General features: G+C 36.8%; 1 protein-coding gene across 5 annotated transcripts in view; it reads left to right on the plus strand.

The window, feature by feature from the left end:
• Window positions 1-14,009, plus strand: part of trak2 (trafficking protein, kinesin binding 2) — a 106,294-nt gene that overhangs the window by 59,953 nt on the left and 32,332 nt on the right. For all 5 annotated transcript variants that reach the window (XM_059967256.1, XM_059967257.1, XM_059967258.1 and 2 more), the window contains 2 exons: window positions 8,978-9,054; window positions 10,730-10,846. In XM_059967256.1, the coding sequence (XP_059823239.1) occupies window positions 8,978-9,054; window positions 10,730-10,846 (194 nt within the window). The remainder of the gene's footprint in view (window positions 1-8,977; window positions 9,055-10,729; window positions 10,847-14,009) is intronic.

A 14,009-nucleotide genomic window follows, 5' to 3' on the forward strand; every position in this document is an offset into this window, starting at 1 on the left:
AAATGGTTCCATCAGGCTTGGTAACTAAGCTACCTGTGAAGGCCAGGAGCTGGACTTGGTTGTCAGAGGCTATTTGAGATGCACACCATTGGGAACATTTAATAGGTAGTGGAAGCTTATCCCCACTACCACCCCTAGCTTTAACAACCGTAAGGAACTGTAGTGATTACTTTAAAACAAACTGAAACTGCTGAGAGACAAAGCAAAGAGATTGGTATTGCACTTTCAAGTAATGAAGTTTCAAAGACGATAAAGGTACTTTCAATCCTTTTATTATGAAATCAGCAAAGATGAACAATCTTGTAGCCATAAAAAACTAACAAAACTAAATTAGCAATATAGCATTCGAATTAGCGAAGTAATGTGATTAGCAGTCAAACTAATGAATTCAAGCAAAGTTAGCAACCTAGTTAAGTTAATATCCCAGTTAAAGTAACTAATACTAATAGTAATTGAATAGAGGTCAACAAAAAAAATCATTCTCTGAGGCTTACACCCATGCAACTAGACTAAAGTGGCTAAGTGTGAATACATAACTATACTCATTTGCTTTTCCCACATCCTGACCCATGTGACAGATTACCATAATAAATGCACCACAAAATCCAATACCGACGGAAAATAGATACGTGGCTCCAAAAGACAGAAAATAAATACATGGCTCCTATATCCTGGCCCTTTAATTTTTACGACATAATTACAACTACATACTGGTAAAATTGGAGCCATGAGATCTTCAAAGACAAACATCAATACTTGTATAAATGTCCTTTCTTATCTCTTCTTCCAGTCAAGTCATATAACACTCATCTAGGCCAGAGTTTACCAGCGCTTAGCCCAGTACAGAGTGATCTTTCCTACCACACTCTGTCAAGTCAAAGTCATAAAGCTTCTAGTGTTGTAGCTTCTCAGACCTCTGCCTCCTGTAGAAGACAGATCTTAGCCATAGTCTGTACAAACAGCTGATCTTGGTCTTGATGTGCACCTGCAGCACCAAGCCTCTTCTATCTGGAACGACTTAAATGATTCTTCCACAATCCACGAGTTTTGAGGTGCTGTGTCGTCAACTAAGCACAATGTCTCCTGGGAGAAAATTCTGTATTATACCTGACCATTTCTGACAATTTTGTAACTGTTGTAAATATTCCTTGACCCACTCTTTGGAAAACAAGATTGACATGTATTGGACTTGCTTCCATCTGTGATAAGCACAAGTGTCTTCCTTTTGGAACTTTTTTGATGGCAAGGATGGTGAAGTCTTTAGAAGCAACAGATGGTTGGATTTTAGTCCTTCCAAATCATTGGGATGGGCGGATGCTTTAGTAATTGGACAGCCATTGATAATAGCCTCTACTTTACAAAGGACTGTGTGGAAATCCTCTTCGTCAATATTCTGTACCTTCATGGTGGAACTGAAAACCTTTCACACAGACCTGAACAATCTCTCCCATGTTCCTACATGATGTGGACCAACTTGGGGGGTGGGGGTTAAAAATTCACTTAATGGCTCCAACAGAGTTTGCGGCATTATCAGAGCACAGTTCAAGAACCTATGCTCATCTTGCTATAGTGTTGAAGTGTTTAACAAGAAATCTGTGTGGAAAGAAGATGCCACTTCAATGTTAACAGCTCGAGTAGCTAGATAGGTAAATATGACCCCATACCTCTTCACTACTCCTTCTGCCCTTCACCTCAGAAGGACCAAAGTAGTCCACTCCTACATTTCCAAACTGAGGTTCTTTTGGAGAGACCTTGATGAGAGATGGGTAGGCCATGTGCTGGCATCCTGGAGCTGTGTGCAACCATTGACAAACAACGCACTTAAACGGGATCCTTCTAGCTGTAATAGCTCCGGGAACCCAATATTTTTGGTGCAACCTGGATAATGTGTGGTTACAGCCACCATATCCGAGCTCTTCTTTCTTTTCTTTTTCAATTTTTTTATTGATTTTCATATATACATATAAAAAAACAACATAATAATGAGTAAATTATGAATACAATAGACTTGAAGTCACATTGATAATAAGATAACAATATCCTATTAAACATCAGCAGAAAAAAAAAACCTTAATCAATCAAGTCCATATGATTATATATGAAAAAAAACAAAAATAATCATTAAAAGAAGAAAAAATTTGAAAATATGTGAAAAAAGTATATATTAAGAAAAATAAAACACTAAACTAAACTAACATGGGCAATAATAATAGCTTACAAGTATATGATAGTGTCAAAAAACTCCAGAACTCCATACCTGAACATGAATAAGCAGAAAGAAGGTCTGGAAAAGGCCAAATTAATTCATATGAAAATGTCGAATAAACGGTCTCCAAGTTTCTTCAAATTTAATTGATGAGTCAAAAATAGTGCTTCTAATTTTTTCCAGGCTCAGATAAGAAATAGTTTGAGAAAACCACTGAAACGTGGTAGGAGGATTTACTTCTTTCCAGTTTTGTAATATAGACCTTCTGGCCATTAATGTTACAAAAGCAATCATTCGTCTGATTGAAGGGGAAAACTGATTACCATCTTCATTTGGTATGCCAAAAATTGCAGTAATAAAATGAGGTTGTAAATCTATATTCCAAATTGAGGAAATGGTAGCAAATGTGTCCTTCCAATAGTTATGTAAAGTGGGACATGACCAAAACATATGGGTCAATGAGGCCACTTCTGAATGACATCTGTCACATTGAGGGTTAATATGAGAATAGAATCGAGCAAGTTTATCTTTAGACATATGAGCTCTATGTACAATTTTAAATTGTATTAAAGCATGTTTAGCACATATAGAAGAGGAATTAACCATTTGCAAAATTTTTTCCCATTTATCTGTTGATATATTATATTGAAGTTCTTTTTCCCATTCTTGTTTAATTCTAACTGATATTTCTGGTTGTATCTTCATAATCATATTATAAATGAAAGATACTAATCCCTTCTGACAAGGGTTTAAGGTAAAAATCAAATCTGTAAAATCCACTAAAGTTGAATTAGGAAAAGATGGTAAAACTTTATGTAAGAAATTTCTAATTTGTAAATATCTGAAAAAATTAGATTTAGGTAATTCAAATTTGTTGGAAAGTTGGTCAAATGACATCAAAGTATCTTCAAAGAAAAGATCACGAAAACATTTTATACCTTTCCTTTTCCATATGTTAAAAGCTTGATCTGTCCAAGAGGGTTTGAAAAAGAAATTAAGTAAGATAGGGCTATCAAGAACAAAGTTTTTCAAAGTAAAAAACTTACAAAATTGAAACCAAATTCGTAATGTATGTTTAATAACAGGATTAGATATTTGTTTATTAAATTTAACTAAATCAGCAGGAAGACAAGAACCAAGAACAGAGAATAGAGAATATCCCTTTACCTCATTACATTCCAAATTTACCCACTGTGGGCACAATGGTGAATCCAAATCTAGTTTCCAATACATTAAATTACGAATATTATTTGCCCAATAATAAAATCTAAAGTTAGGTAAAGCTAAACCACCATCTTTTTTAGATTTTTGTAATTGCTTTTTACTTAACCTAGGGTTTTTATTTTGCCACACAAATGAGGAAATTTTTGAATCAATGTTATCAAAAAAAGATTTAGAAATAAACCGAGCTCTTGATGTACATTCCTTAGAATGAGATCTGAGATGTGAAGATCCTTTGCCAGTATAGCAGAAGGTTTAGACTCTTCAGGCATGGCTGCCCTACTAAGCCATAAAACAACTCTCAAGACACCATCTTCATGTGCTGGATTGAGCTCAAAAATATGGCGGAATCTTTTCATATTTTCTTCCCTTTGCAAACTTGAGAATTCATCTGGAAATTGCTTTCTTTGGTCAAATGCAATGATCTCCATTCAGCCTTTCTGAGCTCCACCACTGAGAAACAATCTCGGCTGATCTGACCTTTGGCCTTCTCAATCTCTCTCTCTAAAGAATACCCTTGTTTTTCATCCAAATCAGACTGAGCAAGAGTGATGTTCACTTGCTTCCACTTCTGACAAAGAAACAAGAGCAAGTTCTTAAACCTAAGAATCCAGGCCATTGCCTTCCTCAAACACATCCAGGATGAGAAGCGTTACCATGTCCACCACCTCTTCAATTTGCACAACATTCATTTTTAACACTCCTCTTGACTTCCAGATCATCTAACAGAAGTTCTCCAGAACATTCGATATTCATAGGCCATTCCCTTTCAGGCTGAAGAAGATACTGAGGCCCTGACATTTTCAACCCTCTAGAGGCTACATCTGGTGGGTTGCTTGAAATGTTTACAAACCTCTATTAAGATGCTTATAAGACTGTAAGAATTTCTGAAACTCTGTTTGCAATGAAGGTTTTGAACCTGGACATTTCAGTGTTGATATATTTCAGTGCAAAAGTACTATCAGTCCAAAATACTGAAGTCCTGAAGTTGCATGTGCATCTCCTGTGTCTACAATGTGTCCACACAACTTCAATCATAGGAGCTGTGAGCTCCATACAAGGGATAGAAGCTGACTTCGACAGATCTACCCTAGATTTTCCCATGATAAAAGCACTGCATCAGAGTGTGTTTTTTGTGAAATAATAGGTAGATCACTGCTCCATAGTTACCTTCGCTTGCTTTAGTAAAGTGAGTTCCTCCAGCATTCAACACGCTTGTTATTTTCTCTAGTTGCGCGGTTGTTTACTTGCTCAAGCTGCTCCAGTTTCGGTGTATCATTGTCAGTGTTGAGACTCCAGTTTGAAGTCCGAGGCAGTCCCTTACCATAGACTGGTGTTCATTTGGTGTAACTTTTCTTTTGTTGATAAAATGTAGCAGTTATTTTAAAACAAACCAAAACCGTCAAGAGCAAGCTTTCAAATAAAGAAGTTCCAAAGTCAAAGAAAATACTTCCAATCCTTTGTTACAAAACCAACAAAGAACAATCTTGTAGCGATATTTTTTTTAAATGACTGATAAAGCTAAATTAGCAGTATAGCATTCAAATTAGCTAAGGAAAGAAGTTAGCACTTGAACTATCTTCTATAAACAAAGTTAGCATTCTAATAATGTCCCAGTTAGCATAGCTATGCATTCTAATAATGATTGAATAGTGGTCAACAAAAATATAATTTTCCATGGCTTATCCCCCTCAGCTAGACTAAACTAAACATAAAGTACACTGCAGATGCTGGGTCAAAACAACACGATGGTCCTGACGAAGGATCTCGGCCCGAAATGTTGACTGCTCATTTCCATGAATGCTGCCCAACCTGCTGAATTCCTCCCAATTAGACTAAACTAAACTAGCTAAATGTGAATGCATAACTGTACTCTTTTGTTTCTACCACACCCCAACCCACGTGAGAGATTATCATAATAAACGTGCCACAAAATACAATACAGACAGAAAATAGATGCATGACTACTAAAGGAACCAATTGAAAAATGACATCTGTTTGGACCTATAGCATTTACTATTCATGTGAAATAGTAATCTAAAAAAAACACTGTCTCGGAATATGTTAAGTTTTCAACACAACCCATACTGAACCTGAAAATATCTGCTTTTAAGATCTTCTATTGATTCCCCTGGACAAGTCCTGGATGTCAGTCTTGGGTCTTCCTATTTATTGACATACAAGTGGCTGACAGTAAAGTTAATTGCCTATTGAAAAAGGAGAAAAGAATTGCAAGTCACAATGGGAAAATAACTTTGTGTCATTTACAATTTTATTGCTAATTTCACTTTAAAAAAACAGGTATCAATGGTGGTTAATCTAGTTTTAATTGCACTCTGCATGCAATGCTATTGATGATAATCCCATTCACCGTGGTTTCACTGACCTTTTTATCATCTCTGTATTACTCTTCCTTTCTTTGCATCTGTATCTTTCTTTGGCTTACCATCCCCTCCTTCAGCTTTCTACGAAAAGGAAGAGAATTCCTCGTTGCTCCCAATGTCTTGCAGTTGTCCTCAAGGTAACTGAAACTTCCTTTGAGCCATACATAGTTTGATACAATAGTTAAATGTCAAAAGGTGTGAACTATCATTGAGAATCTGTGTACTTATAATTCCTACTGTGTCGTCAAATATAGCCTTTAATCTTTCCGTTACACTTAAAGTTCAAGTGTAGGTTCAAATGGCTGCTGTTTTCTAATTGCTTTGTTTGTTTAATTACAAGAGCAATTACTTTCATTCTATTGTGAACAGATATTTCATTCCTTTGAAATATTGTTTGGTTTTTAAAATAATCTTGAGTAGGAGTACCCTTCTGCTTTGGAATCAATTGCATTTCACTTGGCCTATGACTTTGCCACATTCCCCCATTTGTATGATTTATATTTTCATATAATTTGTAGTACATTGTGAAATTAAGAATTGGGAGATGAAAATGTCACTTTATTAAAGATCCTTAATCTAAAGTGCTTCATTTTTGTATATTTTAACTGTATATTTTCTTGTATATTTTTCTTTTGTTTTGGGCTTTTTTCTTCCTCAGTTTTTTTGTGATGATGGGGCCATGTTGGGCTTGTGATTGATTTTTCTTTGTTTTCTGAAGATAGCAGTATGACGCATCAATGGATTTATGCTTTAACTCATATTGGTGACGCATGCTATTAGACTTTTAATGAGGAACTGGTGCGAGATTTGCTGGAAAAATAATGGGATAAGCTTTGAGGGTCTACTGGACAATGTAAGAAAAAACATCCTGGTTAACTCCTGATAAGCAGTAAGCAGCACAAATTCAAATCTGGATAGAACTGTTCTAGAATAAGATTTTTTTTAAAAATGTGATGTTTCATAAGTTAGAACAACTTTTCTCCTTTCCCCTCCCCTCTTCCCAGTAATGGGGCCAGAGTAGTGGCATAACCAACTTGTATTTATGATATAGTGAAACCAAGTTATGACATAAGGTAATTCTGGAGGTCAGGTCATTGGGTGTATTCAAGGCAGAACTTGATAGGTTCTTGATTGGCCACAGCATCAAAGGTTACAGTGAGAAGGCTAGGGAGTGGGGCTGAGGAGGGGAGAAAAAAGGATAAGTCATGATTGAATGGTGGAGCAGACTCGATGGGCCAAATGGCCTAATTCTGGTCTTATGTCATATGGTCTTATAATGTGTGACAGAATCTGGGCAACTTCATTGGCTTAATGATTCCAGTTTTAATTATATAAAATCACCATGTTCGGTAGAGTTAATGGCATGAAATTCATACCTTTGCTATACAAGGACTTCTGTCATTTATATGTTGCTTTAATGACTAAACAGAATCTAAATTGGACCAAAAAGAAGACAGCTATATTAAGTACAACTTAAACAGTGATTGTCACAAAGATACTAAGCCCGTCCATATCATTCTATTACATGTCTATTCTCGTATCTTGGGGATCTTTGGAATGTACTCCTATGTTCCTCTAATCCTTTGCAGTTCTCGTATAATGTCTATTCCCTTTCCTTGTTTACTCTTCCAAAGGTTGCAAAGCTGCACTTTATTTCCTCCTAAAGAGGAAATTTCCTCCTAATCTAATTTTAACAAGCTCTTGGAGCAGCTTTTTAACCATGTCCAGGCCAAGCAATTGTGTACATTTAAAATGGAGATTCTTTTTCTTTTAAACTTTTTTTATTGTATTTTTAAATGGTTACAAAGTATGAAAAAACAATGTATATAACCCATACCCCCTCCCCTTAACCCCTCCCCCCTAACTGCCCTATAGAAAAAAAAGAAAGAAAGAAAGAATGCCTGGTTGTTGGAAGATCTCCACATGCTCCATGGAATTCGTAATAACTTTAATATGTATATTTATTTCTTTCCCCTAATAACCAATTGTTTCATCTTCAGAGCATCTATATATTTAATCCTGTCTTTTGTAAATAAGGGCTCCAAATTTTCAGAAATGTTTCATATTTATCTCTTAAATTATAAGTAATTTTTTCTAATGGAATAATGGAGATTCTAATGGAGATTCTTGATTAGTAATAGTGCCGAAGATTATGGGGAGAAGGCTGGAGAATGAGGGGAAATAATTCAGTCCATCTTCTAATGACAGAACAGACTTGATGGGCTGAATTTTCTAATTCTCTTCCTGTGACTTGTGGTCTTGTACTGAGCCTTTTAATGCATCCCAAGTCAAGTATCCATTTGAAGGTTGGTATTTAAGGCGTGCCGGCAGGTACACATAGTGGCATCAGCACTGGACTTCGAGGCAAGAGGTCTCAAGTTCAAATCCGGACAGCACTCTTGCAAGCTCTCCATCTGTACCTGGGTTGAGTGTCGAGCTAGCAACTTGACCTCATAAAAAAAGAAACCTGGAGAGGGATGGGCTCCGCCAGGTTTCAGATGCCCAAGACACACCTTACAATGAGCAATCACCAAAAAGATATGTGCAAAAAGATTGTCATGACGGTGCCCCGACAATTCCACCAGGAGTTAAGGGCATGCGTGTGTGCGTGTTTAAGACACATTTAAGACATAAATTATTCTTGAAAAGAGAAATAACAAGCTTTGGCTCTCCTCAACTGATATTGAAATGGGTCTCTTTCAGCTCAAGTAGATACATTATATAAGTGTTGAGGAATGGGGTGGTGCGTGGCCAAGTGGTTAAGGCATTGGGCTAATGATCTGAAGGTCATGAGTTCAAGCCCCAGCTGAGGCAGCGTGTCGTGTCCTTGAGCGAGGCAGTTAACCACACATTGCTCCAGTCCACCCATGCAGACTATAGAGAATCCTGACCCTTGGTGTAATTTTCTTCCTTTAATTATTTTTTAATCAATAAAAGATACAGAAAAGATAGTGAATGAGAAACTGTTTTCATTGATAGGATAATATTAAATATGAGTCTCATTTAAGAGCTTAATTGGGCATTTATTTCAATTGCTAGAGTTTTGCTTTTAGGGAAAGATGTTCAAGTTTTGAAGTAGCTTTAAGTTAAGTAAACTTGAATGTTACAGACCTTACAGGGTTTTGATCCGGATTAATGACCCTTTAAATTTCAATCTTTATCCCAGTTCTCAGTTCTGAAAGGGTGGATCAGATGACAAGAACGTACAATGACATTGATATGGTCACACACTTGCTGGCTGAGGTAAGACATTTAAACTGACTTTTCGTAACTTGCATCTAAATTAGATTTAAAAAAGATAAAAAGATTAGAACTTGGTTAACATCAATAACATTTAGCAGGCCAGCAGAGTTCTGCTGTATTGAAGTTGCAGTGCTACATCAATGGGGAGCTAAAGCAAGAACTGCTTCCCAATTAATGTTACACACTTAAGTGCAATTAATATGACATGTTCACAAATCAAATCACACAGATAATCATACCTGGGCCATTACCCTTAAAGCACTTGTAGTCCCATTCACCCACTTTCTCTATAGTCTTGGAGTCTGAGTGTTGTCACAGTTGTCACTGACTTCATTAAAACCTGTGTGGATGAGTGTGTGCCCATGAGAACATAATCTACATATCTGAATCAAAAACCATGCATCAGCCAGGAGTTTTGTTGTCTTCTGAGGATTAGATCTGTGGCATTCAAATCTGGTGATCCAGGACTGTATAAAGGCTTATAAAGGTGTGACTTATGGAGGGCTACTCAAGAGCAAAGGAACAATTCCAAACAAGATTGGAGGTGGAATCGGATGCACATCAACTTCCTACAAAATGAAACCTAATATCGTGAATGGAGTGATACTTCACTTCCAGACGTGCTCATTGCCTTTTATGCACACTTTGAAAGGGAGAATAAAACTATAGCTATAAGGATACCTGGGCCTTTGTACCTCCCTCTGGGACTAATCTTCGACTTCATCACCGAAAGCCCACATTCTGTGCAGATCGAAAATAACATCTGTACCTTGCTGATGATCAACACTAGCACACCTCAAGGATGTGTGCTTAGCACACTGATCTTCTCTCTGTACACCCATGACTGTGTGGCTAGGCACAGATCAAATACCATCTATAAATTTGCTGATGACACAACTATTGTTGGCAGTCTTTCAGATGGTGACGGAAGGGTGTATATCAGCTGGTTGAGTGTTGTTGCAGCAACAACCTTGCACTCAATGTCAGTAAGACCAAAGAACTAATTGTGGACTTCAGAAAGGGTAAGATGAGGGAACACATACCAGTTCTCATAGAGAGCTCAGTGGAAAGAATGAGGAATTTCAAGTTCCTGGGTGTCAACTTCTCTGTGGATCTATTCTGGGCCCTGGTATATTGATGCTGTTACAAAGAAGGCACAACTGTAGCTAAATTTCATTCGAAGTTTGGGTAAACTTGGTATGTCACCAAAGGCACTGCTCAAAAATTTCTACAGATGTACCACGGAGAAGACTAACTGGCTGCATCACTTTGTTTTGGAAGCATCCTTTTAAATCACTCTTATTCGAGCTGCTGTTTTTAAACTAGTCCATTATAAATGAAAAATATGGGAGTTATTCAAAAGATTAGAACCAACTTGTAGATGTGCATGTTTCTTAATCATATGGAATTCATTCAGTTTTACTGCTAGAGCTGATTTCTTTTCCCCACAAAATGTGATTAAAGAAATAGTAAAATGATCTGCACGTTACTTGCCCCAGAACTGATAGTTTAATTGCACAGTTGGTCAGCTTGTCCAAGAGAGAAAATTAATTTGTAAGATCAGAGTGAACTGCAGCTTTGTGCTATAAACTTATTGTACTCTTGCAATGGCCTAAGGACTTCCACCAAACCATTTGGGTTTGTTGTTATTACATGTGTTGTTTTTTTTTGGCAGAGAGATCGTGATTTGGAATTGGCTGCTCGGATAGGGCAGTCTTTACTGCAGCGGAACAGAGCACTGTCTGAGAGAAATGAACTCCTAGAAGAACAGTTGGTCCAGGCTTATGATCAAGTGAGTTGACATTTTCAACTGATTTACTTTTAGCAAAGAGATGTTACCTTCCTTTATCATCTGTCCTCTAAATGATTTGAGTTCCACATCAATATCTGTGCTTTGCTGGGATGGCTGAATGATGTGGCAGGTTTATGTAAAAGGCTACCCAAATTTTTCCAATGCCTGACATGTTATTAAGTTCTTGTTGACAGGCATTGCCTTTCATTTTACACTTAGTGGCCACTTTATTGGGTACACCTGTACACCTGCTCATTAATGCAAATATCTAATCAACCAATCATGTGTGGGTAACTATCCATAAAAGCATGCATACATAGTCCAGAGACTCAACCATTGTTCAGACCAAACATCAAATTGGGGAGTAAATGTGACCTAAGTGACTTCGACCATAGAATGATTGTTGGTGCTATCAGGGTGGTTTGACTATCTCAGAAACTACTGATCTGGGATCTTCACACACAACATTCTCTGGATTTGACAGAAAGTGGTGCGGAAAAACAAAAACATTCTGTGGGTTAAAATGCCTTGTCAATGAGAGAGGTCAGAGGACAATGGCCAGGCTAGTTCAAGCTGACAGGAAGATGAGGACAACGTAAGTAACCATGTGTTACAATAGTGGTGTGCAGAAGAGCATCTCTGAATGAACAACACATTAAACCTTGAAATGGATGGGCTACAGTAGCATATACAAGACTATACTGGGTTCTACTCCTGTATCTAATATAAACACTGAATTAATATCTTAATTCTTGCTTGAATTAATATCTGTTATATTCACGTAACTCCAGAATACTCCCTTACACTTAAAATGTATACTGTATTCTTGTATACTGTGAAATTGTCTTTTATTATATATTCAGTGGCCATTTTGTTGGATACACCTCTATACCTCGTTAATGCAAATGCATTGCAGCTAATCATGTGGCAGCAACTCAATGCGTTAAAGCACGCAGACATGGCCGAAAGCTTCAGTTGCTGTTCAGACTGAACATCTGAATAGGGAATTTCAGTGACTTTGACCATGGACTAATTGTTGGTTCCAGTTAGGATAATTTGAGTATCTCAGAAACTGCTGCTGATTTCATGAGATTTTCACACATAAGAGTCTATTAAAGTTTGCAGAGAATGTTGTGAAAACAGGAAAAAAAAATCCTGTGAGCAGCAGTTCTGTGAGTAGAAACGCTTTTTTAATGAGAGAGGTCCGAGGACTGGTTGAGCCTTACAGGAAAATGACAGTAACTCAGATATCCACCTATTACAACAGAAGTGCTTCTCTGAATGAACATGTTGAACCTTGAAGTAGATGGTCTACAGTAGCAGAAGACAACATTGGATTCCATTCCTGTATCTAAAAAAGTGGCCACCAAGTGTATATGATGGAACTTGTTGAAAATCTCTTTACCCTGAGATGCTTATTTTGATTAATTGACACGAGTATGCGCAAGTCAATTACATGTCAGTCACTCCTATAGTTAAGTTTCTATGTACTTGTGTTTGAAGGGTATGTTAATAAAGATTGAGTCGAGAAGGAGGAGGTTCATATATGGCATAATCTGGTAATTGACTGATGCTGCACCATATTACATGATTGCCTGTTTATCTCTTCCCCATACTAATATAGGGAGAGTTTGCAGTGTAAGGAAGAAAATTCAATTTATATTGAGTAGCAGCTGCTGGGGTCAAATAACTGCTCACAACTCCTAACCAATGGTTTGGTTCATATAACTATACCAAATGCATATTTTTTCTTGAGTATTAATATTTCTAAGAAAAACATCCCACTCTCCCATTAGTCCTCTGCTCACTGACCCCAGTCAACAACAACATTTCTGAAATTCTTCTCTCTAATTTGACCTCTTGTGCATCATCACTTTTGAATCTACTAATTATTGCTGTGCCTCGGGCTGCAAAGACCTTGTAATTTCCTACCCTGACTGTCTCTGTATGCCAGGTTTTGTGTCTCTAGAGGATATAACCTGGATTTTCGTTATCTTCCCAAATTTATCTTTTTGAGACTTAGTACTAATCTTTATATCAATGCTTTGAAGGGTCCAGTAGAATGTTCTCTTCCCAGGCACCCCATCAGTACAACCCAGGTTTAGTAAACTTAAGTGTACTGCTTCTAACACATTAAAAGTGCTCCATTAAAAAATGAAGCACATAAAGAATACAGTAGAATGCTCTGTTGTTTGACCAATGCTCCCCTATAAATCAAATAACCTCTATTTAATGATCACAGTTTTCCTAATTGCATGCCTTTGAAGGATTATGTATTGGGGTACAAGATCCCTAGTATCTCAAAGCTCTACAGTATTTTTATTTTTTTGGGTTGGCAAGAAAATTTTATTTTCCCATGTTATTCTCCATTTGCTAGACAGTTTCCCACTCACTTAATCAGTCTATCCCTTTGTAGCTTTCTTGTGTCTTAACTAACTTTTCTGCCAATGTATATATCTCCAACAAATTTAATAGCATGCCTTTGGGGCCTTCATCTAAATCATTTATATAAATCTTAAATCTTAAAAACAATTGGTAGCCTGTTGCATCTTGCCAACTTGAAGAGACCTCTTTATACTTCCCCTGTATTTCCTGTTGCTGCCGATTTTCTGACATGCCAGCATGTCATCAAAAGTATTTTCTGTAATAACCTGTGATACAACACCCAATCAAATGTCTTCTGTAAATTTAGGTGCGTATAGCACATCTACCATCCATGTGTTTTACAGTGGTAAATAAATGGGACTTCATGTATGGTTGCATTAGATAGTAGGTTTTTACATTCAATACATGTAAAATAGGAAGACGTCACATCAGTTGCTTGACACAACTTTATTTTTCCAGCAACTATACAATTATTAAAGAAAGCTGTTGTACTTAGATGTAATTAAAATAATGGATGTTGAATAAAGGAAACAGCTGTTTTTACAGTAGTGATTAAGTTGAAGGTATTGCTTATAAGAAACATACAAATTTAATACAAGGCTTAGATAGCTAGAATGCAACATCTATGCAACTTTTTGCCCTCCAGGATATCCCAATGCACTTTATTCTAATTGTTTTTGTAAGATTGGAAATGTTACAGTTTACACATGACAGTGTCCTAAAGAGGCAACACAATGATCAGAAATTGATTGAAGAATAATTATGAGAAATGAACTTT

This window comes from Hypanus sabinus, chromosome 4 (genome assembly GCF_030144855.1).
Source record: "Hypanus sabinus isolate sHypSab1 chromosome 4, sHypSab1.hap1, whole genome shotgun sequence".
NCBI classification, from domain to species: Eukaryota; Metazoa; Chordata; class Chondrichthyes; order Myliobatiformes; family Dasyatidae; genus Hypanus; species Hypanus sabinus.